Source organism: Polyodon spathula, chromosome 24, assembly GCF_017654505.1.
Source record: "Polyodon spathula isolate WHYD16114869_AA chromosome 24, ASM1765450v1, whole genome shotgun sequence".
NCBI lineage: Eukaryota > Metazoa > Chordata > Actinopteri > Acipenseriformes > Polyodontidae > Polyodon > Polyodon spathula.
Genome location: NC_054557.1, coordinates 15,675,219 through 15,700,134, shown reverse-complemented (window position 1 = coordinate 15,700,134; position 24,916 = coordinate 15,675,219). Strand labels below are relative to the sequence as shown.

General features: G+C 41.3%; 3 protein-coding genes across 5 annotated transcripts; 1 reads left to right on the top strand and 2 right to left on the bottom strand.

Moving 5' to 3' along the window:
• Positions 1-547: 547 nt before the first annotated feature.
• On the bottom strand, positions 548-4,194 carry LOC121299254 (putative nuclease HARBI1). 2 transcript variants are annotated; one of them, XM_041226919.1, is made up of 4 exons: positions 4,107-4,194; positions 1,898-2,691; positions 1,394-1,799; positions 548-901 (listed from the first exon to the last, which is right to left on the bottom strand). In XM_041226919.1, exons 2-3 carry the CDS (start codon positions 2,583-2,585, stop codon positions 1,399-1,401), a joined length of 1,089 nt encoding a protein of 362 aa, XP_041082853.1. In that variant the 5' UTR covers positions 2,586-2,691; positions 4,107-4,194; the 3' UTR covers positions 548-901; positions 1,394-1,398. The 2 variants fall into 2 exon arrangements, with proteins under 2 accessions (XP_041082853.1, XP_041082852.1); XM_041226918.1 differs by lacking the exon at positions 4,107-4,194 and having other exon boundaries at positions 1,898-2,946.
• A 110-nt stretch (positions 4,195-4,304) lies between these two features.
• On the top strand, positions 4,305-7,491 carry LOC121299255 (small EDRK-rich factor 2-like). The gene is made up of 3 exons (XM_041226921.1): positions 4,305-4,410; positions 6,534-6,642; positions 7,062-7,491. Exons 1-3 carry the CDS (start codon positions 4,404-4,406, stop codon positions 7,126-7,128), a joined length of 183 nt encoding a protein of 60 aa, XP_041082855.1. The 5' UTR covers positions 4,305-4,403; the 3' UTR covers positions 7,129-7,491.
• Positions 7,492-8,508: 1,017 nt separating this feature from the next.
• On the bottom strand, positions 8,509-19,438 carry zgc:162879 (ras and EF-hand domain-containing protein). Of its 2 annotated transcripts, none has more exons than XM_041227039.1 (17): positions 18,790-19,438; positions 16,617-16,766; positions 15,332-15,422; positions 14,706-14,801; positions 14,028-14,105; positions 13,560-13,675; positions 13,236-13,304; positions 12,942-13,023; positions 12,611-12,693; positions 12,257-12,482; positions 11,885-11,998; positions 11,387-11,531; positions 10,823-10,904; positions 10,214-10,328; positions 9,652-9,765; positions 9,478-9,554; positions 8,509-9,193 (listed from the first exon to the last, which is right to left on the bottom strand). In XM_041227039.1, the coding sequence occupies exons 1-17, from the start codon at positions 19,113-19,115 to the stop codon at positions 9,091-9,093; spliced, it is 2,067 nt and encodes a 688-aa protein (XP_041082973.1). In that variant the 5' UTR covers positions 19,116-19,438; the 3' UTR covers positions 8,509-9,090. The 2 variants fall into 2 exon arrangements, with proteins under 2 accessions (XP_041082973.1, XP_041082974.1); XM_041227040.1 differs by having other exon boundaries at positions 16,617-16,763; positions 18,790-19,437.
• Positions 19,439-24,916: the final 5,478 nt, after the last annotated feature.

Here is a 24,916-nt window from a genome sequence, read left to right as displayed (position 1 = left end):
TCAAAAATAATTAAATAAACAGTGTTCCTTTAGGCAAACTGGTATGTAACAACAAACAGTTCCATGCTGTTTTTTTGTTAGGTTTTTTTTCTTCATATAAACAACAATAAACGTGTGTGCTTGCCTTCTTTACAATCTAGAATCTAAATCCATCTCTGACTAAGTTGCGGTCTGATTTTCCACACGTTTGCCCTATGCTTTTATAATGCTTCGCCACACTTACCTGTGCATTAACAAGCACCTTCAATGTGCTTCACTACACAATGCAAAACAATCAGACTGCGTTTCTATGTCCTTAGAAAACACAACAGCTCATATATCACCCCGCTCCAGTAAAGTGCAGTGTTACCTCCCAATAAAGGGGTGGGGGGTGGGGGTCCTTTATTGTTATCCTTTATATGCTCTGTTTTGTTCAGTTAAGATGTGTTGTCCCAGAACTTCATTAACAAAGATTTGCTGAACATAAATAAACCTTTGAAAAGAATCCCTGACGCGAAGAGCACATTCCAGATTAAGACTAAAATAAACATGCTTTCACTCTTTGTGGTTAAATAACAGTTGAACTTTATTTAACAAGGTATTCACTGAAATTACACCATTGGCCATTATGGTAAGAGCAAAGAAACAAGTGTGGGTCCAAAACACTGTTCTTACAGGGGCACATGGGTAAGTATGCATCAGTATTCCCAAAGATTGCGGAAGGAGTGATTGGATAGACCAGATGCAGGAGCCTTCTTCACATGCAGAGCTCAGACCTCCTCTTACCTTCTCTCACCAGCCAAGACTGCCCTGGACTGTCCGGCAAAAGGGTAGGGCTTATTAAGAACACATACCTTCCAAGGACACAATGCTCTGCTGACTAAAGTCTGAAAGAGTACTAGAGAGAAGACTACTGGCGAACCTAGAAAAAAAAAAAAAAAAAAGACACAGTTTAGATCTGAATTCACAAGCTCAGGTCGAGTCATTGCTACACTGTTACGCTTTCAATCCCGAGCCTTCACCTCCCCCTTCTTGGAGATCACAATCAATAAAGGAAGCCCCTTCCATGAAGGCAGTGGTAACACGCTATCACCTGTTAAGGTCACTGATATTTGTAAGGCACTTTGTGATGACTGAAACCATTGTGAAAAGTGCAATTTAAATGATATTTTGTTTTGTTCTTGATTGGAGGTGCTATATAAATTATGCAATAGACATATGCAGCTGTGGATTATCTCAAATCAGTGCCTAATTGTTTTATTTCTGTTTAGTCTAGACAAGATCTTCCAAAATTTCATTGTTGCATTAGCAGGGTAAAAAAAAAATATCCCTACTGCACACACTGAGTCAGGGAAACGCCAACATTTTGTAAGGATTTACTGAAATGAGCCACTTGGCTTTCTTGCACACATACCTGTTCTATGAGAAATGTTCTCTAACGAGCTCCATTCTGATGCTTGCAGCCTCGCTCGAGGCGTTTTCCTCAGGCAGCTCTTCCTCTTCATCCAGTACCGGGCTCAAGTCCTCGTCCTCGTTTGGGGTTTCCATGCCTTCGTCGACATCTACTAAGATGTTGTGCTGAGTTGCTATATTGTGCAGAACGCAGCAAGCCAAAAATATCTGACAGACCTTTTTGGGACTGTACTGGAGAACCCCTTTAGAACGATCCAGGCACCTGAACCGAGTCTTTAAGATGCTCTTGGTCTTGTCAATGACAGCATGAGTAAGCTGGTGTGCCTCGTTGTACCTGTGTTCCGCTGGACTCTCGGGGTTAGGAATGGGGGTCATCAACCAAGGCTTCAAGTCATAGTCGCTGTCACCTGAACAAGAAGAGAAGCACAGAGCCTGAACAGTCATCACTGCTACTATTTAACAAAACCAATAAATCTGTCCAATATATACGAACTGGCAAACTTACCAACAAGCCAGCAGTTACTGGTAATTTCCGTCTCAAATATCTCTGTTAAACGAGACTTTGATAAAATGTAAGCGTCGTCAGCGCACCCAGGGTGGTTTGCAAGGACGTTGGTTATGATGTTCTTGGCGTCACACACTACCTGCACGTTCACCGAGTGGAATCCCTTGGAGTTTCTAAAAGCGGGCTCGTTTTCGGTGCGGGCCCTGATGCCAACGTGTGTACAGTCAATAACACCCAGGACGTTTGGAAACTGCGTGACCTTGTAAAACTCCTCTTTGGTTTTCTGCATTTGCCCAGGGCTCATAGGGAAGCAGATATACTTCTTCACTCTTCTAACCAAGGCCTCTGTGACCTCAGAGAGGCTTTTACACATAGACGCCTGACTGATTCCAGTCGAGCCGCTGGCCGCGTTCTGGAAACTACCGGTGGCATAGAACGTGAGGGCAGAAGTCATTTTTACCGGCACGGGCAAAGCATAATTGCTGTTTCGGTGACACTCCAAATCCCCCTTTAACTCCTCGCACAAGTCATATATGAACTGCTTATTCAGACGAAAGCGGTCAAAGACTTGTTCTTCAGTCAGACTGAGAAAGGATATCCGAGGCCGGTAAACTCTGTTTCGGGGATAAAACCTCCTCTGTTTTTTTCTCGAATTCAGTGCAGCCAGTACCACCATAAGGTCAGACATTATTTTACAGAAGTCCACAGGTTCAGCTTCTTTGGTGAAAACAGCACAGACCACGCCAGGTCGGAAACAGCCACAGCGTATGTGTGTGTGCTGGACTGTACAAGGCCTTGGAAGAGAGAAACAAAATAACATGTTAATGTGATTTCTACTAAACTAACAGAGCTGTAAGCCAGGCAACCCAAGGGAGTCGGGGGGTTCTCAGAAGAGGAGGGTTTGTCCCACTCTCAGAATTCTTTCCATGGGTGTCACAATGCAGCTTGCACTAAGAACATAAGGTATGATGTTGACACATTATCACTCTTCTTCTTCTTCTTCTTCTTCTTATTATTATTATTATTATTATTTGAGTCATTTAGTAGACGCTTTTATCCAAAGCGACTTACAGAGACCTAGGGGTGAACTATGCATTAAACTGCTGCAGTCACTTACAGTAGGACCTCTGTTTTATGTCTCATCCGAAGGATGGAGCACAAGGAGGTTAAGTGACTTGCTCAGGGTCACACACAGCAAGTCAGTGGCTGAGCTGGGATTGGACCCAGAGGGGAACAAAACAAAACAACCCATGGTGATGTGGACCTCTCCCTTCACTGTATAGTACAGGGGCAGACTCGTGTGACTCCCTTTGCAAAACAGCTTGAGTTAAACCTAATACAGAAATACATAAATGAGTGGGTGCAAGTCTAAAAACAACGCGTGTACAGTCAGTAACGCCCAGGACGTTTGTGACCTTGTAAAAGTCCTCCCTGGTTTTCTGCATTTGCCCAGGGCTCATATGGAAGCAGGTATACACCAGTCTCCTGACCAAGGCCTCGCTGACCTCTGAGCTGCTTTTAGACGCCGGAGACTATTTCCAGATCTGTGGCTGGTCGCGTTCTGAAGCTACCTCAGCGGTACAGACCCTCATGTCAGGTTTCAAGAGTTCAATCAGTCACACCTCTTAATAAAAACAAAACCATATATACACAAATACCTGAGCGGGTTGCCTGTTTAATGATAAGTAGGTATTACAATAAACCAGCGTGTATTCCTGAATTGCCATGTACTGTAGGACTGAAGCAGAGAACTCGTGAAAAGAGACATCTACATACTATAATGTATAAAGTCTTAGGAAACCTGCAACGCAGGTTCGATATAAATACATTCATCGTTCCGTCAGATTTATTTAAATAACACTTAAAACAACCACTACGCCATATACGGTAAACATGAAACACATCTGAAATACAATTTGATCGATGTCAAAAGCAGTTAAAATATAAAGTAGCCTTATATTCTGGAAGCGTAACTAAAACGTGAATGCGCTGCATGGACGGGGGCACAGTATTATCAAACAGGCTGCTGTTGTGAAGGTCCCAGCACTGAACAATGAGACCCTCGACTCGGCACACAGGTCACCCGTTGCCTTTTCGTTGCTAGCCGTTCCCCGTCCTGCATCAAGATGACCACACTGCTCTGTGCTGAAAGGTAAACAACAAGCGGCATTAACACTCCCGACACCCCCGGACGAGGACAAACCCTTACCCGCGAATGACTTTCCAAACACGAAAAAAAGAGCTGAGGGGAGAAAAACACAAGACCTAGCAACAACTCCTACCAGTAGCCAATCAGAAAATCCAAACCAGAGTCTGAAGCTGGAACAGTAGCCAATCAGAAAATCCAAACCAGAGTCTGAAGCTGGAACAGTAGCCAATCAGAATAGAAAGGGACGGTACTATGACATTGAACTATCGCGTTGCTGGGGTGCTTTGTGGCGTTGGCACGACTGAGCGAAAGCCCGTGTGGTGCGTTAACGGGAACTAAAAGGAAAGAAATAAAAAAATGACCAGTAAGCTTTTTGTTTTTATTTGATCGTTTCTTATATTAAGTGTTACTTACTTTAATTGTTGTTAAAATGCTCTGCCTGTCGCACGTTTATATTGTAACGCATGCAGGCTGGTATAGTAAGGGCTTCGTGTGCTGGCAATTAGGCCAAACACTGACGTACATTGTCAATAATAATTAATATTCCACTTTGAGTTTAAATAGGCATTTAAAAAAATCACAGCTATCTGTTCTACAAAAGCCTCGATATTGATTGTTGTGTGGGATACAATTTTGTTATTGTTGTTTCTCGTTAGTCGTTTAGAAGCCGATGAAACAAAGTGAAAACTTTTGTTATAAAGCATCAGATGAAATGCTTCATATTTGAGAGGATTGGTTATAAACCAAGCTTCTTTGGAAGAAGTAAGTAGGCGAAGTTTCTAGGAACAGTGCTCAAACTCGCCGGACAAATCTATTGGTATTTAGTTAACCCTAAACAGGTATTTTAAATTCTCAAAATGTGCTCTTGTTTGTAAACATGCTATCAATCGTGTGTTTTTTTTTTTTTTTTTTTGTTTTTTTTTTTGCCGTTGTGAGCTGTTTGGTTTTGAAAGTGTTGTTGTGATTTGTTGTTTTTGCAATGCCTGCCTGTGCTGTGCAGGCGAGGCTGTGGCGCTGCAGCGCCCTCTGCCACGTAATCGAAATTTCTAGCACAGCCTGTGCGTCTGGATTCGGGCATGTTCTTAGCAGCCCGCAGATCTCTTGACTTCAGTTGTAACGCTGTCGTCATTTTAAAGTCTGTTTGTCAGAGCAACTATTAATAGGACGTTATCCTACCAGTTCCCAGATGTGATGTGCGTTTTAAATATTACAACGTTTTAAATATGCAGTATTGTTTTGAGACTGTTACACATTGCATTATATTCTTGCAGGAACATGTGAATGCATTGCACATTCCTTGACTTCAAACACACAAGTGTTCAGTAATACTAAAGAAACCAAGTCAAGTTTAACATGCGTTTAGACAAAACTGCTCATCAGATTACATGACCACCTTTACAAGAGAATACGATCTTGCACTCCAGCGTGAAATACATGTGCGTGTGTGTGTGGCTGCTGGGATGGCGTTTGTTTCGGGAAGGTTTTGAGCTTGTACTAATCGTCTGTGTAGTGTGTCATTTTAGAAGACTGCTTATGTTTCTGTGCCGCTCCGCATTACATCTTGCATAATTGGGTTAAAACAGGTTCAGCCCAGCTGGTGGAGTACAGCACTAGCTTTTGGTGGCTAATTATTGTCTAAATCGCTCTAAACTAGAAGTTTGTACATTGCAGCTGCACAGACGAGCTTCGAACCAAGAGGCGGCAGGGACTGGAACTGCGCCTCTTCTCGCACTTTGAGAAGCCCGGGGATAAACCCATTGTTATGCACAACTTGGGCTTTCACTTGGCATGAAATCTGAGTTCCCTGGGTAACCAATGCACCACTTTAATGAAATGTGCGCTTAAGCTTTGCCGCACCTTTTCAATGAATATATTGTACTATTCTGTGTGTTTTATCTTGTTAGTAGACCACCAGTGTATATCGCTATGTGATCTACTCCTGAGTACTTGCAGTTTTCAGGTTTTATTTGATCACACAATGTCTTTTTAGCATATTTTCTGTTTCCTAATTGATCTCAGAAAAAGCTGTTGACTACAAATGTCACTTTTGTTTTTACCTTTACCTTGACTGAGTCTGATTTTGGTTTTGCTTAATTTAATTCAAACAGACAGTAAATTCTGTTACTTGCTCATCACTGACCCTAATTGTATTTCATTCTTGCAATAACCTAGTTTGTTGTGCTTTTGCTAATTTCACTTGAGTTGTCCTTACAGATTAATTTCAGTGTAAAATACCCAGTACAGAGTGTACACTGATAGCAAGTCCACTTTAAAATCACCTTAATTTTGAAGCAAAGAGAAATAATCTTAAACCCGGTCTTTTTAATTAGTAGTCTTCTCTTTTTTAGGATGCAGAGATGGTTTAACAACTAATTAACATTTAAAGGGAGGTAGAGATTTGGGAAATAAGTTTGAGATATAAAATAACGTATTTGTTTTAAGTCAGGCTATTCCCATCATTCTGTCATTCTGTTGTCTTGTTGACAGGGGGAAACCAGCGTGAACTTGCACGTCAGAAGAATGCCAAGAAGCAGAGTGACTGCACCAAAGGAAAAAGAAGTGATGATGGCTTATCTGCTGCTGCACGGAAGCTGAGGTAGTCAGGCTGTTGGTGTTCAAGTTTTATATTGAGTACGTAAACAACGTTGTACAATAACCTTGGATAAACGTGTTGGAAGAAAATGAGAGATTTTTTTTGACAAAAGGTGCACTCATCTGCATGGGTTAGTTGCTAGTCCTGTGTGTAACAAGCACATTGTAATTAACATGAATACAACTCCTGAGCTTGATTCAGCTTGCTTGGAAAGATGATAGGGCCTCTTAAAGCAGTACAGTCGAAACCCACGTCTCCGAAGGGCTCCACGGAGATGGGCGTGCCATGTATAAATGGGCTTTCCAGTGAACGGGCAATGGGTTTATTCTAACTATTAGTAAATGTTTTGGGGGTGTCCACCTCTCTGTTTCAGGTAAAAGATGGCTTATCCCGATAAACTTGGTGTCCTTTTTTCTTTCAAGGGATGCTGAGATAATGAAACAGAAACAGAAACAAGCCAAGGAAAAGCCCCAGGAGAAGCCCAAATAACACGGCAAGAGGACTAACCCTCGCTTACAAGAGAAGTTTGTCTCCGACACAAGCTTCCTGTCTGGGATTTTATTTTCCTTTCGTCCCAAGTTCCAATATATAGATTTACTTTCTTGTAATTTCTGGGGGGGGCGGGGGGGGCTGTATATCTTTCTGGCTTGTAGTGTTTTAACTGGAGCAGTTTTGAATTGGGTGCAGCACTTTGACCAGCATGCATGAGCTTCACTCTTCTGAGCAGTATTTACAGTGTAAAGTGAGAAGAGCAGATTCCCCTGCTTGAATCTATATAACAATCTTGTATTTTTGTATTAAAGTTTGCCTCCCACTTGAAGTTATTTAATAAAACTCTAGCTTTTTAGTTCACCTGTGGTCTTGCAACTAGTGTGTCAATTGTCATTTTGTAAATGGGGATGTTTGCATCCTGAGGTTATGCAAGCTGGCTGGGAAGTTTATCCTGGCTAGCAAGACTGTCGAGTACTGAAATCGCAAGTATCGGTCACTGTGGGAAACTTCCAGCCACCATAGGGTGAAATGGTCTTTAAAAGCCAACTCCTGTTCTTTTGAATACTAAGTGCAGTAGAGATTTCAATCTTTGCAGTCTATATGGGGTCTGTCTCCCCCTTTTTATTTAAATTTGAACTGCCTCTGCAATAATTTAGGAGTCCTAAGCACTTTACAGTAAAGAACAGAACCTTTTGTAATTGGTAGTTTTTTGGAAAATTTTCATACCAATCTTTTGAAAGTAAGGAATAATGCAAACTAGAAGTCAATGACAGACGCCTGAAATTAAGGGCTAACCTTGATGCAGCGTGAAGTCAGTTACTGAAAACTCTATATGCTTAGGTAGTTTAAAAAACTGGAAACAAATTTAGTTTGGGGGCAGTGCAGGTTTCTAAGCGCACCCTATTATGTCAAACATGTAGAGATTTCTGCAGAATGTGTCTTTTGACTTGGAACATGAATGAGTAAATAAGTTGGCTATATAAGTAGGCAGTGTGGTTAAAGTCCAGGGATTATAACAAGGTCACTGGTTCAAATCCCAACTCTGCTACTGACTGACTCACTGTGTGACCCTGAGCAAGTCGCTTCACCTCGTTGTGCTCCATCCTGTGGATGAGATGTTAAATCAATGTCTTATTGTAAGTGACTCGGCGCATAATTCGCAGTTCACAGCCTACTGTAGACACTGTGGCCAGGTCTGATAACCTCAAGAAACTTTACAGAATATCCGCCACATGTCATCACAACTGCATGAGCAGTTACAGCAAGACATCTAAAAGCATATCTTCACTGATGCTTGTGTGGTGTACTGAATGGGCTGGCCAGTGTCTAATGATCAAAAACTAAATGTAAGTTTTGTAACAAACATATATATTTTTATTTCCTATAAAACTAATAAATTCAACACCAACACAGCCATACAAATCCGTTTAACATTTACATGATTTCAGCATTAATTTTAGACATCCCTTCATTTTTGTTCATGTTAAAAACAACTTTTTTTTGTACAAAATACATTAATAATATACCGGTTAAATATACACAAACTATTTACCTAAATGCAACAGTTTAAAAAATATTAAGTTCTCCTAGGGCAGCTAAAACTGTTGTGATGCACTGATGACATCACAAAAAAAAAAATCTTATCCACACAAACACATACCCTGATGCATCTTGAACAGCTTTGAAATGTGATCAGTTTGCTATTCGTGCTTATTGGAGGCAACAGGAGGGTTACTATGAAGCAATAGCAGATGTTGTTCTTGTTTGAAATTGTTGAATTTTAAAATCCCATCTTTTTAATGTCAGCAAAAGCATTAAAAGAAAAGATCAGCTGTGTTGATTGTACAACCACCCAACAAAACTTGCCCGATTTTGCCCACACAGTTCATTTGCTGTATTTAGGATCCATTCACAAAACAATACTTGGGCATGATCAGATGCCAGGTGAGACGGTGGTGTCTACATCCCACAGCAGTTTGTCAGTGCTTTCTTCCCATCCTGGATACTCAGTTTCATGACTGGCTCGGAAGTCTGCTTGATATTAACATTCTTTCTCACTTCCCTGAGTAAACAGAAGAAAACTATCATTTAAAAGGCATGCCTATAAAATGTGAATTACTGTTAACAGTATCCCTGCAGCTCGTTTGTTGTTCTCTTAATGAACACTGAATAAGCAATCCAGAATTCCAGAGCCAGGCTTCATACCCGATTATGATCATACTCCCACCCAATTACATTAAAATCATATCCAGAATTTTATATATATATATATATATATATATATATATATATATATATATATATATATATATATATATATATAGACACACACACACACACAATTACCTTGCAAGATGCAGGACAGCTTCCACGACATTGGTACCGTCTTTAGCACTTGTTTCACAGAAAAGGGAATTGTACGTCTGCAAATGAGAAATCAGTTTCTGAATCCGGGTTTATTATTCACAACAGTCTTTTTCATGACTGCTCTAAAGGAGGTCCCTGGCGGGCGGCGCTTACCATGGCTAGCTTCTCCCCGTGTGCAGTGTTCACACAGCTGGACTCCGGCATCTCTGCTCTCAAGTCACACTTGTTTCCAATTAGAATTAGAGGAATGGGGTTATCTGTGGAATCCTAAAGAAAAAAAAAAAACATTGACCCCTTAGTGTCATTAAAAAACGGTAAGAGTTACTAATCAGAGCTTGTTGAGCTACTGGTCCTACAACAGCTGTGGGTAACAATGTACACTGCTGTGTATTTACATAGTAGTTACTTAGTTTGTACTTACAATTGCAATGTTTTTATGCATAGTTACAACATGTACATTTTTTTGTACAATACACAATTGTATCAGAAAAGGGTTCGAGTTATATCATGCAAAAATATGTACACACTAAGTCCATTGTAACTATGCAAAAATACACAATTCTAATGTTAAGTACACATGTAATTTACAAAGCAACTACCGTGTAACTACACAGTAATCAGAGATGCATCAATTGAGCTTTTAAAAGTCAACCCAAGCTGTACAGTGTGCCTACTCATGGAAGCCCCGGGATACAAAAACCATCATCACGCATACCCGGATTTCATCAATCCACTCTCTAATATTCAGGAAGCTCCTGTCAGAGGTGACGTCGTACAGGAGTAGCACCCCGTGTGCCTTTCGGAAGTAGGACTTGGCAATGCTGCGGAACCTGGAAACAGAAGCAGATCAATACAGAGATGGAAATAATCCTCTGATTGCATAGCAGTTTGATCCATTCCTGGTTTACTAGGATTTCCTCGCCTGAGCTTCTTAGATGCATTGCGGCTACTCAAGCTTGTAGTAAAACCTGGAATGGGTGAAACTGCTATGCAATGGGAGTCTTTATTTCCATCCCTGTTAATATTTGTTTCATGTTTTTAAATCAAGATTTCTCACACATGTATATTCAAATATCAATAATACAGAATAATATACAAGTGCAATTTGGATAGTGAATGCACAGCACATTATATTATATTGTGCAGTCCCAGGACCATAATCTGCTTAATATTAAGTCTGGTTGTAAGGTTATTATCAGCTACAATATAGTATGGCCTTTTGAAAAGAAAGTTTTTTTTTTGTTTGCTTGTTTTTTTGATATGGCACCATTTCTATAATGCACATTTAACTGTAATAGAAATGTTCATTTTTAAAACCTCTAACCTCTCTTGTCCTGCAGTGTCCCAGATCTGTAACGTTGTCTGCTCTCCGTCAACCAACAACTTCTTCATTTGGAAATCAACTCCTTATGCAGACACAGGCACAATGCAGACACAGACCCATGTTAAAACTAGTCAAAATCCACCTTGTGTTTGTACCAAGAAGGAGAACTTCAGAACATGCATTACTGCCTGGGAGACGAGGCAGGTCTGTCTCAAAGGCATGCATGGCAGCCCAGAGAACAGCATCTGCCCAGGAGAACTACTGTGTAAAACAGATAGGGGCTAGCGGTAGGATCAACTGAAACATGTGGACAACTGCCACCAGATCACAAATACAAACAAGCATGCAGTTCATCTCCAGCATTACTGCTAGCTGTTGAAAACCTGAATATACAAGTGCTGATGTAGTTGTAATATACTGGCACTGTTAGGACTAGTGAAGCTTTGTTAGTTAGCGTTATCAGATCACAGCAGAACTAATAACATAAAAATGGTGTATTTGAAAACAGATGCATTATGAAGGGAGTACAATGCAGTAGGTCTGCAGCACCTGGACTCTCCTTACCCAGCGTTGTGGGGATGTTTCCTCTGAATTCATTCATGCACAGTCGCAGCAGAAAGCTGGACTTCCCTGCTCCTGCGTCCCCTGCGAGGACTAGCCTGTACATTGGACCCGGCTCCTGGGAATCCTCCATTCCTCTATCAGCCAGCTGTGAACAAAAACAGCTTGTATTTGGGATGCCTGTGGGATCCCTGCTCTCAGCTCCTGTAAACTAGACTCGATTGATCGTAGATAAAGAGATCTGGTTGAACTCCGTCTCTCCCCGTTCCTTATCTTGGTACTTTGCCCTACACAAAGCCTCCCAGTCCAACTCTCACCGTTCAACAACCCGCTCTCCCAGTCCCCAAGGCTAAGCACCAGGCAAACCTCGTTCAAAGTCCCCAACTCCAAACACTGCCCCCTACATAGCACTATCACCATGCTCCTGAGTCCCCAGCTCCTGCCCCTCTCCAATCCACAGCTCCAGCCTGGCCACACAGGTGTGCAGGTCCATCTCTGTACCTTTTGGCTGAATGCTGGAAGGCGTCTCCTAATCGAAGAGCCAACAGAACTGCGGCGGCTCAGAGCCAAAGAGGACTCCATATCGAACATCCTCTCCGACTTCAATTCAGACATCTGGAAATCAGGGCAGAGGGGAAAAAAAACATTCTTAAATGTCTTACAGTATATGGAGAATGGTGGCACAATGGCTAGAGGGCAGTCCTTTTAGGGAGAAAAAGGTAACAGCATACTGCAACGGTGGTGTATTCTGCCAGTTCTCTTCAAGGAAGAACTTCAAATGTCGCTGCTGAGCAAAAGCTAAAAATAACATGACTGGAATGCCATAGTACCCCCTTGCACATGGATGTAGAGCAGCTGTTTTAATGAGTCTACCTCAATGTCTGAGGGCACACAGGAGTAGCTGTAGTGCACAGTCCCCTCCGAGTAGTTGCTGTGATCGCTGTCGTACTCATTGCTGGAGTCCTGGTCGTCGATGGCATCGTGAGAGTCGGAGACTCCACTGTCCAGGTAGTTGTCAGCCCAGCTGGCAACCTGAGAGTATTTAGCAGGCGTGGGTCCATACGTATCCAACGCATTGCTGTTGTCTTCACCAGCAAAGCTTAAAACAAACAAACACAAAGGTAATACATTCTCTAATGAACTTCCATCATGAAGTGCCATTAACTCTGCAAATAAATAAAAAAAAAAAAAAAAAGTTCAATACAATGCCCCTGTATTCACTCTTACCTGCTGTAGCTAATGACATGCATCCCATTTTGTTCACTGGGCTTCACTCTGGTTATTGGAATTCGACCCCTGGGTGAGAGGTGCTAAAGAAAATAAAAAATAAAACAGATAGATAAAAATCAATCAAGTATATGCAGCCCTAGATCACACACACACACACAGGCACAGTCAAAGTTGAGGGTCAACAAAACACACAATTTCCGTAACCACTGGATCAAAACACAGAAGAATGAGAGTCTGAAGAGTGAACAGCTTGTTCTTTTAGACAGTTCTTTGCTACAGTCACTCACGGGACAGCACCACATGATCAGGATCAAGCACTGGGACTCACCCTTTTCTTTCCAGACCCAGTGTTTGTACTGAGAGCCGATCTCAGCCCATCGTTGCTGTCGTACAGTGTTTTGTTTACACCCCTATGAAAAACATTTTACATTCCAAGATTAAACCTAAAATGACTACAAGAAGAGGCTCTCTATTTTACTAAGGACGTATTTTACTACGTGACAGATCTGTGCAGCAAAGGATTTGCTATGTTTTTCTCCCCATAGTTTACCATAATCGTAATCAAGGAAAGTTGACCAACAAACCAGTTATGATCATTTCTATTTATTTTTTTAAAACTTACTGCAGTATTTCAATCTGATTGGAATACGACTGTTGCTCTTCTGCCATCTTGGACAATGCTTCTTTCTCTCTAATCAAGCAAAAAGCAAAGTGATTTTAGTGAACTACATATGCAGGACATGGCTATTCTGCAAGTGCTCTATAATGCCAGGCATTGTACTGTAATGATACAATATATTTATTACAGAAATCAGTTCTCTAATCACCACATCGAAGTAAATGTAATGCTTTTCCTGTGGAAGATCTGGTATATAGGTGCGATTTATTCACAGGTAAGGTTCCCCCATCACATTCAATTCAATGCAATACCTGTGTTGTGTCTCACCTCTCGTGTTGTAATTTTTGGTCTGTAAAATCATTCTTAAGTTGATCCAGCTCTACTTGAAGAAGTGAAACACTCGTCTTGGCTTTTTCTAGGCATTTCCTTAAGTATTCCTTTTCCTGAAAGAAACAAGCAAACCAACACGAGAAATGTTTACTGCTCTCCACTGTCACATAATCCTAGCAGGTGATCTTGGAAGTGACTACCTGTGGATATCTGGTACACCCCTGAATGAAGCACACTAAATGCACAGCAAAGTATAATAAAGCATCACGAAAGCATTGTGTAAAGAATAACAAGGTAAAGCATATTAACCAGCATGGCAAACCAGGGTAAGCTATGGTAAATGCATAGTATAACCGTGGATAAAAAACTTCTATAAGCCACAGTGGTTGACAATTCTAATATTCCAGAAGGATTCGCAGACTTTTCTAATACTGTTTTAGATAGGGTTATCATTCAATAACATACCTGTGTCAGCTCACAGATTGTATCTTTAAGTTTAGAAACATCCTCTTTGGAGATTAAGTGCAGCAGATACTCTTCTTGCTGTTAAAAAAAAAAAGTATATTTAATAACTAGAGTACTTCAAATAATACATTAAAAAAATCTTGTTCTTTACAGTTGCTAAGACCGCCGCTCTATAGATTCACTTTCTGTGCAGAAGGTATTAGGACCCTATATCTGCAACACAGGAACTGAGAGCGAGCCTCAAGTGGGGCCCTAATACCTGCTGCACAGGAAGTGAATCTAATATGGTGGCAGAGAGAAAATAGTCTGAAAAAGTAAAAGTATCTGGAGAAAAACAAAGGGATTTCCAGAAATGCGTTAGACTAATGAGAAGTGTGTTATGTTTTTTTATTATTATTATTCTTATTTATTGCAACCTAAAAGCAGACAGACTATCTCAAACAAACCTGGTCAAGAGACACAACTGAGATCAGTCTCCAGTACTATATTCCATCAAACCACCCAACACCCAGAACAGACTTCTCTTCTACACAGGAATGTTAAAACCACAGTGACATTTAACAAGATACCTTCTTCCACTCCTTTACTCTGCTTCTGTTCAGCAGCAAGCAAACACAACCCAGCAAATCCCCTTTAAAAATCAGACAGAGAAGCCCATTGCAATCATTCCTCTCCTACCGCTTTGAGCCTGTCAGCAGCTGCCTGCAGATCAGAGACCTCGTTCTCATGTCTCCTCTGAAGGCCTGCAACTGCTGCTTCCAGTTTCTGGCGCTCCTGAAAGGGGTGAAACCAAAGCAGCAGGTTTTTGTTTACAGGGTCCTCATAGGGAAACCTTTGTTTCAAAGAGGCCGGTAAGACAGTCCTCTGGAAATAGAACACTCTATGTGCCATAGGAATGCAAGCGCACACAACTCACACAGTTATCAACACTGTTTGGAACTCAACTTACAAAAGTAAGCTGTAATACAATAATGAAGTTAGAAAGCTTCCATCTCAACTTAGCTTTCATTCCTACTCATATCAGTTTAATCCTGTTTTTTTTAGGGGCAGAAAAATCTGCCTCTTTATAAAACTAGCAAAAAAAAAACTTAGTTGTAGGTACTAATAGTATTTCAGTTATACTTGGGTGGCTACTTTATGAATAAAATAATGCATGTACTTAAATGAACAATGTAATGCATTCAAAAAGTTATTCTCTACATTCAGAAACTCCTCCCATTTGCTCACAGCACTGCGTACTGCACCGTACATGCCCTAGGTCTCATGCATGCCTTTTGATTTGAAGCGCTATAGTGTGGTCTCACCTCCTCTCTTACTCTCTTCTCCAGGTTGGAGAGTTGCTGCTGTAGATCTTCCTCCAGTTCAGTCAGCTGTCTCGCAGTCATCTCCTCTGTCCTGCATAAAACAGCCAAGACCATCAGCTGCCCTGCTGGCAATAACCCTCATGCAGTCTGAATCCCGTTCACTATGTAGTAGTTAGAGATGCTCAACACAGCGCCTGAAAACCTGTGCTTACAGCAACACCACTTTTCAGTCCACGCAACATTCAACTGATTTTTGCTTTTAAAATTATTCACAGCGGCTTTCCTCCCCATAGACTCTTTAAAGACTGTCCTAGTATCTTCTCTGTATTTAGACCAGGACTACGTTACTCTGCCTCGAAGATCCTAATCCCTCGCTCAACACCAGCTTACTGCCCTTTCAGCCTCAGCAGAGACAGACGGTTTCAGATGTGAATCTGACTAAATGTACGATCATGCAAGCAGTTGCCTGACAGGTCCCATTCCACCCACTGATCGGATTCTGTAAGAACCAGTTGAACAGCTAAACTCCCCTCCCACTGCTACCTTGACAGCTTTTGTTCTAAAACTAAAAAAAAAAAGGAATAAATAAACAAGCCAGAATTTCATGGATCATACGTTCCCTTAAACTGTTAATTACTGATTTTGCAATATTACCTTTCTTTATTATTAATCCTCTTATTTCCTTTGGCAGATGTTTAACTGACTTTACAATCAGGTTTGCCTAAATGAGGAACTGGCTGACTGAATACAGTAGAGCAGTTGCTTACAGGGCCTCAGCAGTGACAAGTACGAATGGGTGTGAAAGCCACAGCGTGATCCACACAGGTGGAATGTGAGACTTGTCACTATCTAGGTAAGGGTGTGGCATACAAGTCTCTGGAGCAGGATTTGATTTGGTTTGAAAACAAGATTAATGTGAACAGGATTTGCATTCCTATCACAGCTTTTACTGAGCTTTCCAGACTTTCTGAATGAAAGATCCATGATGAGGACACTGAGTTCTTATTGAGCCTCAAAAAGCAATTGTGCTCATTAAACTGGTTACTTTTTAAATGCTTACACATTTGCTATTGCACTTGGACTTGCTTCTAGCAAAAACTACTGGATGTCCAGCCTTCTCTGATAAATCAGGACAGTCGGGTTGTATTTCGTGGCAAATCAGAGTCAAACATGGGAATTGTATAGCTTAATCATGGGGAAACCATTGTAAAGATGACAAAAATACTGTGCAGAAATACTGTGTAAACTTTCATGCTGTCACACAGCACTCCCAGCGCTTTCCTACCCTCTCAGAGCAGACTCCAGTTTATCAGTCTCCAGACAGTGGACCCTGCGGTCTCTGATCAGGCCCTCGATGAGCAACTCATATTGGAGCACAGCGTCCTCCGAGCAGGCATGGATCTGCTGGTACAGCTCTGCCAACTGGTCTCGGCTGCTTTCAAGAGAACAACAATACAGTAACACACGCACCCCCGCCATGGCCTGACATAGAGCCACAGTGCACAGAGTAGGGTACAATTAGACTGGAAACTGACTGCTTATTGGAATTAGAACCTGGATGTCATTAAATAAGCAGATGAGGTGTTTGTGTCTTGTAAAGTACATTAAAACGACTTGCAGAGTGTGAAATAACTTGCTGTGTTCTCAATGAAAGTGTGACACGCAGAGGGCTGGATGTACAGTGACACTATTAAGAGCCTATTCATTTATGAACCATTGGTTGTAGAAACATCTAAGTTGAACGCAGTATACAGAGACTGTGGGTTCGTGTAAAAGCAAGCACAAAGAAAGCAGGAGCCTGGGAATGAATTAGGGGTCTTGGAAAATGGCAGTTGCACTTCAGCTGTTTGCTTTCAGAACCAAAGCGGAAGTTTGTGCAAGTAACGGAATTACGTTGTTTATTGTTTTGAGAAAATAAAGTGTCAAAATGCTTGCTTATTTCTAGAGAAAAATAAATAAACAAACACGTTTTCATTGCGCTGTCTAGACGTTTTTTCCGCTACTTTGTAGCAGTGCTGAGCTTCAGTGATCGGTGTAGCTACGGTGACACACCTCCAGGAGCGAGTCCTCTGTATAGTAGTACAGAACTGCCCTCAGGTTCCAGTGGCAACAGAAGTAAAAATATCGACACTAGCTTTTAAAAGATTGAATTTCCTTTCCCACGGAAACTTTGCAAGCTGTAATATTAAACTATTTTCTTAGATTACATTCACATTAGCTGCTGCAACAGCAGATTTAGTTTACATTATTCAATGCCTTACCAGGGACCGAGTTCTGTGTTTTTATATAGCAAATACGACTCCGACAAAATGAACAGAATATATATATATATATATATATATATATATATATATATATATATATATATATATATATATATATATATATATATATATATAAGCAAACAGGTCTAGAATAGAACTGGATATCCGAAATGCAACAGGTAGAATCAGTCAATCGGGGGGCCTGCAGCCGAGCCAGTCGCTTTGCAAACAGGACAGGGTGTTCCCTATGCGTTGCAGCTGTGTGGAGGTAAGTGCAGCGTTATCAGCACCTGGGATAACTAAACGTGACTGCTAGGGGTTTTGACGCTTCGGACTCCATGTACGAAATGAACGCACAATACATTCCAAAGCCTACATTCCTTCTGTTTGTAGATCCGATATTCCTTCTTTGTATTTTTTTTTTTTCTGATGCGTTTTAAATATGGATGCTATGACTGTAATGCCATACGAATCACCGACCTTGCGGACAGTGAAAGTACTTCAGACACCGCTGTGGAATTTGCCTGCAACTTTAAAGGTAGGGTACATTTTGGAAAATAATTTGAACTAAAAAAAAAAAAAAAAAAAAACACTCGAAACTAAAAAAAAAAATATATATATATATATATATATATATATATATATATATATATATATATATATATATATACAAGAACATTCTCTAGCCTGTCCCAACTGCCAGCAACACTGCCCTCATACACCTGCTTCAAACGGCACAAAGCACAGCGCTGCACCGGTATTATATTAATCCCGGACAGGTGCGGGTATAGACAGCACGATGCACACGTGCGAATGGGTCAGCCAGGCTCCTCGTCTTCTCATCATTCAAGATCTCCACCCCGCTATGAAACCGGTGGGGCAGCAGTGGCAAGTCTACCAGCGGAGGTGCAATAGAAGAGCCTGGAGCCTTGCTGGAATATTTGAGATGCCTGTAAATTCAAGAGGACTTCTCGTTTTCACAGGGGTGTCTGCTGAGTGTCACTGAATCTGATGTAAAATTGCCTTGTACACGTGTAAGATTTTCATTTGCATTAATACCCCACTATTTAATAAATAGATAACACTTGTGTCTCTACTGTATATTTAATACATGTGTGTAAAGATAGGTAAGGGTTAGGGATAGATTAATACCGTGTGAAAGGTTTACACAATAGAATTGGTACTGTGAGCTACCTGTTCAGACAGCGAACTTCATCCCCGAGTCTCTCTTCGAATTCCTCCCAAGCGATTCTGTGTGAATGCGAAGACCCGTCGAAAGAAGCCAGATCCAAAGTTTCTGAAACTTCCTGGAACCGAGTCGAAAAATCCGTGTAGTCGATGCACCCGTCCTGGTCCATATCGAACTTGTTAAAGAGAAGACGCACCTGCGAGGGCTGGACGCTCAGCTCCCGGCAAACCGCCGCAAAATCTTCATACTCGATCCTTCCAGATTTATTGAGATCGCAGGCAGAGAACAGTCTCCTGAGGTCGGGTTTGCTGTTCGGTGATTGTGATTCCATACACTTAGAGTCTGTTTATTAAAATACAGAGATCGGGTTCAGCGCAGTAAGTGTTATCGGGTACTGTAGACCGCAAAACTGGCTCACCGTGGATGCGAATAACAACACAAAGAATAATACGTTTCTATTTCTTCTTGGAAAGCGCTGTGAAGTATATAATCGCCGTGCCCCGAATCCCCTCTTGTTTTGGCAGCGCGCTGTATTCCAGGTATGTTACTGAACTCGCTTATCGGTCCCGGGCAGAGCGTGTTTCCTAATGAGCTTCAAACAGGTGCAAGAGTCGGAGTCATTCGTGCTTTACTGACGTCATAGCTTCCGACAAGGCGCTCTGAGTTGTGTTAAGGAGAACTCCCTGCTGCTATGCTGTTCTTTTTTGTGGAATAACTGTATATATAAAAGCTAATTTGAAAACCGAAACTAAAATAACAGACCGAAATGAAGTCTACCGATCTATAACTATTCAGTTTTCTTGAAGCTCGGACATTATGTTTTTTTAAATTTATTTATTTATTATAAATATATTTTTTTTTATGTTAAAGACACTTGTTACGTTGCTCAATCAATAACAACACGTTTAGCTTCCTTGTTGCTAAGCCTTCCTTGTTTTCTTTTTATATCAGTCGACTTTTTCTCCTTACAATATTGTGTAATGCAAATATACAGTTACTCTCAGTTAGTGTCCTCGAGAATGACGAGGAGGTAAGGAAGGCATAGACCCGATATTTCTTACTAGTGTATTCATTGTCAGAAACAAACACAAGTGATACTGGAAGAAACCGAGCACCCTTTACAACATTGCTCCATTCATCAACAAACACTGGTACGGAAAGCACTGCAATGCGAGGGGTCTGTATTTCTTCCCTTGGCAACTACACGGATTACAGCGGGAATTGCAATTAATTTGACAGTATCCCTGACATCACACAGGGAGAGCCGGGAACACCCCCCTTCAGCACACACTCTCCACCCTCCCTGTATCCATGGTTACCTACACTCATTTTTGGAGCTGGTTCCTATCCGCTTAAAACAGTAGGCCTACAGTACTTGCTCAGCTGCTTTCACTGTCGCTGTAAAGTGTTGGATTGCTCAAGCTGTTTTCAGTTACTTCCCCCTCCCTATCGTTAGCCTCATCACTGCTCACCATATCATTGCTGTGCTCAACTGTTCATTTGGCATGCATTTTATTTTCCTCTCCTCCATGTTGGGGTGCTTATATTGCAGTCTCCCACACTTTCCTTGCTAGGCAGGGACAATCCCTTGCAAGTTAGAGCTGTACTTTACACACGACGGCTGCCCTGCTCTACCGAAACAGTGGTACAGAGCTGTGACCGCGGTGTCAAGGAGAAACGAGACTGACCCTTTGTTTTTTTTAGAGAGAATCTGATTGCCGGGTGCATTATCATCACACACAGGATTTCACTGAGCGGTCTGCATTTTATTTTCGCAATGGATCGCAATGTCTGTTTCAGTCGCTGTGTCTGGCGGTACAGCACAGTCCAGTCATTGCTGGTGTTGTGGTACTCTATTCAAGTTCTTTTGATTGATCCTGTTGTTCCCGCACTGTCCTTTACACCTGGTCGTGTAGCACAGTGGTACTGTACACCTGCAGTGCCTGTGTACAAAAGGTGGTCTGCACTGTGATAAGCTTGTCTTTCCAAAGCGCCCTTCGGCAAACAAGACTTTTCCCTGGTGCATTCCAAACAGAGTTCTTTTCACAATCTTACTCAATCACTGGGGAAATATGTACTCCACCTAGCATTAGTGCACGTAATAAACACACAGGTCAGCTAGGAATGAGGGCCTTTGTTTTACAAGATACATTTAAGATTAAAAAATAAATAAATCCAGTTACAAAAAATAAATAAATCACGAAATACACATTTCGCCAAGATTTTCATGTTTTAATATAAATGGTCTCTTTTTAGTGATACTGAACTTGTAAGATTTGATCTGTGTGTCCATCTGAAAATCAGTGTGAAATCAGTCCTGTTTGTTTCCACCAGCAGAAGACCTAGATCAAACTTCTTTCATATGGGGCTCTGCATCAGCCTCAGTTATATTGTGGGCTGGCAGAACTCAATCTTATCAACTAGCACTGATAAAATTAATTACCTTGTTTCCAGTGCAAAGGTTGTAAGAGGTAAATCAAAATTCAATTACATTCCAAAAATGCATGTAGGTAGAATGAAGGGTGGGGATAATGCAGCATTATTTTCCACATACAATCCCAGACCAATGCTTTACATGCTGCATGGGTAGGTATACTGTTGACTTAGTGATTCTGGACAGGGAGTAATATTTCCTTGTACACTGAATCACACCCTAACCATGACTAATAGCTGGCCTTGCTCTTACTTTTTCCTAACTTTCCTATGAACTCTGTCTGGAGAGACACTGGAGTGAGGAGCCTTTGGAACTTCCGGTTGTTTGGTGAGTTTGCTTCCTGACTGAACCTCCTTCCAGCGCTTAATGGGTTCATTCTTAAAAGACCTTTATACAGTCTGGAGGACTGGGTTTCTGCACCCCTGCTATAGTCCACTTCCAACATCTGGGGGAAATTCTGAAGTTTCCTTAAGTGCTTCGAAAATCTTCCATTCTTATTCCAAGCTGCAAACCAGGCTGTTTCCCTGCGTCTGATTAGCATCAGTGAATGAAGATCCTGTATGTGAGTCAATGAAAGGCTTTACTGCCTGGCTGCAAATGCTATCTGATAACTTGATAATGACTGTCATTGAAACAAGACTTTTACTACTGTAGGTGCCTTGCAGTGTTGTTGACAGGGCAATGTAAATTGCACAAATGTGGTTTTGCTTGCCACAATGTCCACATGTGAGTCAGTCATTAGGGCTTGGTCTAGCGACAACTGTAGGAGGGTATGAATTATATTAATATGTATGTGTCATTAAATTGGCAAAATATATGTCTAACAAAGTATAATTATACCACTATCAACAACCATGCTCTGATGTAATATTGAAGGGGCTACAGATGTATTTTTTTTTAAACAAGGTCACTGATCGAATGATTCACTCCCGGCTCAGTTGTGTGGGAGATGTGGGAGAATCTTAGCTTTACTTACTGGGTTTCCTATCAGCTTCCATCCATCCAGTGGTGGAAGAGTCTCTCTGCATGCTTTGCCGCGGGGAGTCTCCTGTACCCCTTGGAGATGGAGAGGAGGACGGTGCGCAGGTTCTGTTGCACATGTTTAGTACAATGGCTCACAGTTTCTTTGTCACTATCTGGAGGGAACCGCCACAAAATGAAACATGAAGTTTATCTATATAAATGCAATGTACATAATATAATGTGTATGTGTTTACAATTAAAATGCATACTCAAATGGTAAGGGTATGCAGTATAGTAATGTGACCACAAGAGGGCAATACAACGTCATGGGCCAAGCCTCTTGCTCTGATGTTAAATGTACAGTAGCAGGGTGTGTGTGTACCTTGTTGTCCCATTTCTTGTCCTGTAGAAGGCTTCGTAAAACCCAGAGAAGCTGCTGGAGAGGGCCGCTGTGTAGCTGACAAAGAGCTTGTATTTCCTCCCTGCCTACAAGGTGGTGCCAGAGGTGAACGCCACCTGTTCATTCTGCACAGACTCCTGCAAGCGCAGCGAGAGCTTCTTCTGTTTGTGATGTTCTGGTCATGGCAGAAGAAGAACCTCCCTCACCTGCAGGTTCTTGCTGTTCAGCACCACGTGGTTCATGTCCTTCAAGACAGCTAGCAGGATCTTCACCCTCCCAGTGAAGGTCCTATTCTGGAAGTCTGGATGGATGGTAATGTAGTAATGTTCAGGGATAATGGAGCTGGTAGCTGCTCCATGGAAATACCTCTCCAGATGTGGTGGAGTGGCTGGCACTGGGGTTAATGTGCTGCGCTTCCTCAGAAGTTTTGGAAAAGCTGGCCAACATCAGCACAAAAAAAAAGCGATTGTTTGCAGGCATGGTTGTGTTAATGACGTTGGTGGAGTGTTAATGGCTATTGTTATGATTAGGTCTGTTAGTCTTTGATAGGGCTTCTCCAGATCGTTTCCTTATTCTTGGGTGAACCCCATTACTGAAATATAAAAATGTAGTGATTGCTGTTCAACACAATGCCAACAATGCAGTGAAATCCCATTGCTGCAGTCCCTGTGATCAGCTGTTAACAGTTAGATCTGCACACATTTACATCATCTGCATTTAGCCATCTGTTCGGGTAGCTCGTTATATTTATAGCATTGTAATACTGAATTCTGTAAAACATAAAGGCTTCATGCGACATCAATTAATAAGAAAAGCAAACACTTTTTCCAAAGCTGCCCATGATAAATGTGTCATTAATGCATGCTTTCTTCATTTGAATTGAAAGGTTATTACTTTGGTGGTTATTCTGTAATTACATGCTTATAAATGGAACTAATGGTAAAGCGTTCCCTGTCATAGAAATGGTGTGCCTTAGTTTGAATTATTCAGCTCAGCTGCTTCAGTCTCGGGTGTCATTAAAGGAGATCTCATATTACAAAACACATCGGAAATCCAGTGCATCGATACAACAAAGGGCTTATAAAAATCAATACAGCCTTTAGACTATTGATTTTATTTTTAATGAATCTTAATGGATCTTAATACTGATCCAACGTCATTCATTCTCATTCATTTACCTGCGAATGATTTCAGGAAGTACAGTAGTACTTTATATTGAGAATTGCAATCTCAGGTGGCCAGATTCCTGTTGTCGTGGAAATCCCAGCAGGCAAGACGTTGCAGGACTTCTATAGCACAGTTCAATTGTAGGGTAATTTAGGATGCTTTCCAGTACCAAGTGTAAGTGATTAGAAAAAGACAAGGAAAAACCCATCACCTGTTCTGCTGGTGTAGTTAGTTTGTTGTCCTGTAGGCTCACCTCGGAGATGCTCACTGGCTGAAGTCAATGCTGTGTTTTGAGAAGGAACAGCCTGGTTTACAGATTCCAGCGTTTCTCTTATCTCTCCATTTGCGATAGTTACAGTAGATGGCAGAAGGCATTTAACATACAAATGAAAAATGAGATGACCTGTAGGATCCTGTCCTATTATGAAAAGCATCACGCTGTGTGGGATGGCGAACCGACCTGATTCCAAAATAACACCTGTTGGTGTTAACTGTTCCATGTTTCTGTCTGAACTTTAAACACTGAATCATTAAATCATTAAAACTTCCATAAACAGCTTGACAACTTAACAGTGAAAAGGACAGCTTGACAGAAATAATATATTATGGAGTAGCATTGTTCTTATTTCTAAAGTGGTACAGTAAAGATTACTGTAAGAAACTACTTAGAAGTAGGTAGAAGCCCTTTAAAAATGCCATTTAGATTTGAAACATATTGGAGTTTTATTGCAATGAAGAAACAAGGGGAGATAACATCTCGATACTGCAGTAAGAGCAGAGGGAGGGAAGAAGCTTGTGTAACACTCACACACACACACACATATACATACACTGACGCAGACTTCCTCGGAAGGCTTGACCGGTTTCTATCATTTCAGTTTCAGACTAATGATCAATTTGCATCAAATATTGAGCAATTCCATTTCAGAATGACTTCCTCCAAGCATCAGCTCCTATCTTCCAGGGACCATGCAAATCATACCTCCTTATTGGTGTTGTTGGGGTGGCATTCACAGTAATGAATATTACGTGATAGAAGCTAATTGTGTATAACCGGTCTGGGAGCCATGGAGAGTACTAATTCTAAGAGACAAACAGCTGTTTCCAGTGACACTGACTAACATTGTGTGACAGTAGCAGCACCTGACTTTCATGAATGTGACTGAAC

Excerpts from the sequence above, each read along its gene's own strand:
- zgc:162879 (XM_041227039.1), bottom strand. The coding sequence starts at position 19,115 with ATGGAATCACAATCACCGAACAGCAAACCCGACCTCAGGAGACTGTTC. Across the intron at positions 13,305-13,559 it reads CAAAAATTACAACACGAGAG|AGAGAAAGAAGCATTGTCCA; the intron begins GTGAGACACAAC and ends TTGCTTGATTAG. Across the intron at positions 12,694-12,941 it reads CTGGGTCTGGAAAGAAAAGG|CACCTCTCACCCAGGGGTCG; the intron begins GTGAGTCCCAGT and ends TATTTTCTTTAG.
- LOC121299255 (XM_041226921.1), top strand. Across the intron at positions 6,643-7,061 it reads GCTGCTGCACGGAAGCTGAG|GGATGCTGAGATAATGAAAC; the intron begins GTAGTCAGGCTG and ends TTTTCTTTCAAG.
- LOC121299254 (XM_041226918.1), bottom strand. The coding sequence starts at position 2,717 with ATGTTATTTTGTTTCTCTCTTCCAAGGCCTTGTACAGTCCAGCACACA. Across the intron at positions 1,800-1,897 it reads CAGTAACTGCTGGCTTGTTG|GTGACAGCGACTATGACTTG; the intron begins GTAAGTTTGCCA and ends CTTCTTGTTCAG.